Raw genomic sequence first — 4,583 nt, 5'->3', positions numbered from 1 at the left:
AAGCCAAATGAGGAATCTATACAATTATAGGGCTTTATCTGTTCAAGTCAGGTCAAAGAAAAGTTCCCATTAACTTGAACGGCACATGATCAAGGACAGAATAAAGTATTAAATTAAATTTAAATAGAGAACACTGAATGAATTCTATTAAGATATAGCTTCCAAAGGCCTATTTTACTGTAAAAAGCAAGCTGATGCTATTACATGAACATCTTTTGGAAAGACTCAATATTACTGAAACAAAAAAAAAAAGAAAGAAATTCCTAAATCTTATCATCATTCAGACAGCTTGGAAAGGAACTTATAAGTGTGGCATATGATGAACAAATGTACATATTATCAATCAGTAAGACCTGGTTCACTCAAACCTACCAAAAACTATTTTTCCAAATATTTCCTTTATCTTAAGTGTGTTTTATCTATACACATCACACATACTGTGCAGATATTTTATGCCAGTGTGTCCAATTTCTGGGCAGTAGGTGGCTGCAGCCCTGTGGGCTCTATGCTACATATAGCAGAAGCAGCTCTCCTGGGGTCCATCTACTGCACAGGCACTCCAGCTCCTCTCCTCCCCCACAGAGCACAAGCAACATAGCCCTCTCCTTTGCCCCCCCACCTCACCACCCTGGCCCCAGGAACAGAGAAGCCAGAAGAGATGGGGAAGCCCAGAGCCCCCAGCCACAGTGGCAACAGGAACAACTGGAGAAGTGGTGGCTGGGTAGGAGCCTGCTAGCTGCCAGCAATCTGCGGGCCACCATTTAGACAGCCCTGTTGTATGCAAACTGAATGTGTTTCTGAGTTACTGCTTTGACTTCTACAAACCAGCAATCAAATAGCGTGCTCCCTCTTCCTTCTGTAGACCATTTTAAGGCAAATACCTGATTCGGTCACTTGTTCCACTGTAGCCCCAACGGCTCTCCACTTGCTGGAACCTATTTATGCTACATTCCTTTCCCCTGAGGCAGCATCTTGGTCGGTCAATATAGTCAACTTTAGGTTTAGGATTAACAGTAAAATGCAGAAAGAGATTTACTACTTCTCGATCTGATAGAATCCCAGATTGAGCAGGACCTGGGAAAAGAAAAGGCTCACTCTCAGGAGACGTTATACTTATGTTTTCCACTCTGTAGTACTTAATCAAACAGTGGAAATATTTACGTGAAGATATTCATCAAGGTCAGAAACATGTCAAGTTTGACTAAAAAAGTTAAATACATTTTCTACTAACAGAGTGGGTATGAAATGCCCATGAAGTGAATCACTCATTAATAGGCCACGAAGTCCACAGCATAATTCAGGGAACCATGCTTACAGAAGATGAAAAGACACATAAGTTTACCTGCTGCAAACTCTTCAATGGTCATTAATGGAAAACGAATTAAGGACAGAGCTCTTCCAAGTACTTTCTGTTTGTTTCCAAATGTCACAGGCAGCTGCTGTCTTTGGCACTCTGCTTCTGCCCAGCGAACAACAGCTCCGAAGAGTCTGCTCTCTCGAATACTAAGAGTGTCTCTTTCTAGAACTGCGCATAGCGTATCTACAGAAAAAAAATTAAAGTTACCAACAAATTTATTTTTTACTCTAGTCATAACAATCCCCTTTACATTTTAGGTCAGTTTAAATTACACAGCTTCAGTCAAGAATAACATATTTTACCAAAATGAATACCAAAATTACTTTTGGAGAATAAACTTAAAGCTGACTAAATATCTGAAAATCAGTTTAAGGACTAAGTGAATTTAATGCACAATACCTTAGATAAGACAGTTTTGCCTTATGTGTAAATGAGTCTTCTGGCTCAGAGTAAAGCCTCCAGTCCAAACAGGTTTTGTCCTGTCTCTCCTCCTGCTATGAAGACAGCATATGAACCTTTTTCTCGATTCCTAAGACTAGGACTATGCTTATATAATTAGTGCCAAATATGCTTTCATGTCCCAAGAGAATTTTCAAGACTGGGGCAAGATCAAAAAAGGAAGTGATCAAGCAGATTGGTGAATGTACACTATGAGAAAAAACAAATTATCCATCGTAAAAGTTGTATTCTCATTTGAGTGTCCTTCTGCCAATCTACTGAGACATAACAAGGAGGAGAATGCATAAAAGTGGCGTAAGGCTGTATTATGAAAACCCTTTAAATATGTAGACATCTAGCATCCAAAACTGGTGGTAAGCACTACATGTTCCAACTCATTCAGTGCAACCACAGTTAAAACATTTAACTTACAGCTTTGCCAATTTAGCCATATGAAGGTCTGTTGCTCTTACAGGACCTATTCACATAAGCCCAGGTCTGTCAGGAATCTTGCTGAACCTCAAATAATCTTCTTCAACTGTCATCTAACATACAGCTACAGAGAACTTATCCCCTTCCCTTGTAACCTCTACAAATAAAGGCACATCCAATTTCCTAAGATGACTGCTTTTGTGGAAACAAACTACTTCCAGGGAGTGTAGCTTGTTTTACTTGTACTAATAGATGTCCTGATGCAGATGAAATTACCTTTTATTAAATGTACCCAAAACTACAAAGGGGCCCTAGTTAATAACCTAGGAGTGTCACTGTACAGTAAAAACTCTGTTATCCGGCATCCCCCAGAAACGGGGGATGCCAGATAACAAAATATGCTGGCTCACGCCACATCTAGAGTGTCCCTCCACCCCTCCTGTGGCGTCGTACAACCCACACATCCCTGCATAGCCTGTTAAGCCCCTGGGCCATGGGGGCTCGGCAGCACAGGCTGCTTTGCCCCGAGCCACAGGGGCTCAGAGAAACTGGAAGTTTCACTTTATCTTACAAGCCAACATGCCAGTTAGTGGAGAATGCCGGCTTGTAAGATACCGGATAACAGAACTTTTACTGTATGAGGCACCATACAGCAGGTCCCCTTTTGAAATTGCTGCAACTGTATGTTTGTTCACGCCCTTAAGTGTCTTCAGACTTTTTGGCCACGTCCAGACGAATGCGGCTGCGCGGTGTAGGGTGCTGCAAACGCATCCGTTGCGCTGCATACTGCATGTTCACTTGTTCTCCATGCTGCAATGGAACAGTGCGGAGGGTTTTTTTGACCCCTGGATATCCAGGAGTCAAACCCCCCCCCCACAAAAAAAAAACAGGGTGGTGCACATGGCAGTAGTGTGCGCCACCCAAAGCCGAAACTTGGCCAGCTGGAGCCATGATCTGCCAAGGGACGCCGGTGACCTTGCTGCTTGCTTCTGATTGACTGCAAGGCAAAACTCATGGTTTTAAATAAGCTGCAATTTTTGCCTCCCAGCCAATCACCAGCAAGCAGCAGGGCCACCAGTACCCTTCAGTCAATCAGCGGCAGGAGCAGGGGGGACACATGACAGACACACATGATAAAAAGAGCAAGATTAAGGGAGCTGTTGTGCAGCACATGTCCAGCACCATTTAGGTAGATCCCTACAGGTCTTCCTAATCAAGAACTTCTTCTGAACTAGTCACAGAGCTTTCAGGATCCCATCATGAAAAAGAACTACTGTGAATAGTGATGCAGTGTTCACAACGAATATCATAAAGGGCACTTGTTGTGAACACTCCAAGTGAGGTGGTGCAGGCTCCCACCCTGGGGGTTTTTAAGAGGAGGTTGGACGACCACCTTACTGGGGTCGTTTGACCCCAGTGCTCTTCCTGCCATGGCAGGGGGTCGGACTAGATGATCTGCTCAGGTCCCTTCCAACCCTAGAAACTGTGAAACTTTTACATGTACTCCAGGGGTGAGGAGGGCAGTGCTTTAACTAGAGTGGCTCCAAGGGCTGTTCTAATTAAAGTGCCATCATGTCTTGTGTATCAGTGTCCTGCTGCTTAAAAATGGCAGCAGAGGCATTTGAACTAAAGCCTGTTCAAGGAGCTCGAGTTCAAGCACCCCCGCTGCCATTTTTAAGTGCAGGGACACTGATCCACAAGATGCAGGAGGCTGCTGGAGTACAGAAATTGCCACGCTCCAGCAGACCTGATTAATTGAGTCTGTTCTGACACGCTGGAATTGCGGAATTCCAGGAATTCCAGTGCATCAGAGCAGCCTCCATGCTTGTGTATAGACACCCAAAGGTTTTAAGAGGGTACAGGATGGCCAGCTGGAAAATACTGACAGCTAAGAACTTGAGAACAAACAGCTGAATGGTTACAGGAGCACAGGACTGAAGACACTTCCTCTGTAATAGTCCTGTCCCCCATCACAGGCAACCACATCATACAATCCATATATAGTAAGGCCAAAGAAAACTTCCAGGATTGAAAAACCCTGGAGAAGAGGATGAGGCAAACAAATATATGAAAGCCAATTCCTAGGAGAGAAAACCTGTGGTAGAACAACTGTTTACCCTTTGTTGAATTCCAGTTCATCCTCTATCTTTCCCCATTCCTATTAGACTTAGCTTTAGTTTAGAGTACGGGTGCTCAACCTCTGGCCCATGACCCTATGTCATCTAGCCTGTGTGGCTCCATACAGGCCTGCAAATTTGGCAGTGGGGGTGGCATTGCTCCCTTGCCACCAAATTTGTGGACCCACAGGGAACCCCAGGCCCCGCATGCTGGATCTGGTGCCTGATCTCAGTGCACA

At 44.1% G+C, this 4,583-nt stretch overlaps 1 protein-coding gene across 1 annotated transcript in view; it reads right to left on the bottom strand.

The window, feature by feature from the left end:
• BTBD1 (BTB domain containing 1) overlaps window positions 1-4,583 on the bottom strand; it is a 27,815-nt gene that overhangs the window by 9,881 nt on the left and 13,351 nt on the right. Inside the window, exons 4-5 of the mRNA XM_019504127.1 lie at window positions 1,343-1,540; window positions 882-1,074 (exon numbers count right to left, since the gene is read on the bottom strand). Of these exons, the coding sequence (XP_019359672.1) occupies window positions 882-1,074; window positions 1,343-1,540 (391 nt within the window). The remainder of the gene's footprint in view (window positions 1-881; window positions 1,075-1,342; window positions 1,541-4,583) is intronic.

The sequence above is a fragment of the Gavialis gangeticus genome, unplaced genomic scaffold (genome assembly GCF_001723915.1).
Source record: "Gavialis gangeticus isolate Ggan-Ray unplaced genomic scaffold, GavGan_comp1, whole genome shotgun sequence".
In the NCBI taxonomy this organism is placed as follows: Eukaryota; Metazoa; Chordata; order Crocodylia; family Gavialidae; genus Gavialis; species Gavialis gangeticus.
Note: the sequence above shows the minus strand (reverse complement) of the source record. Positions and strands in the feature narration are given on the sequence as shown.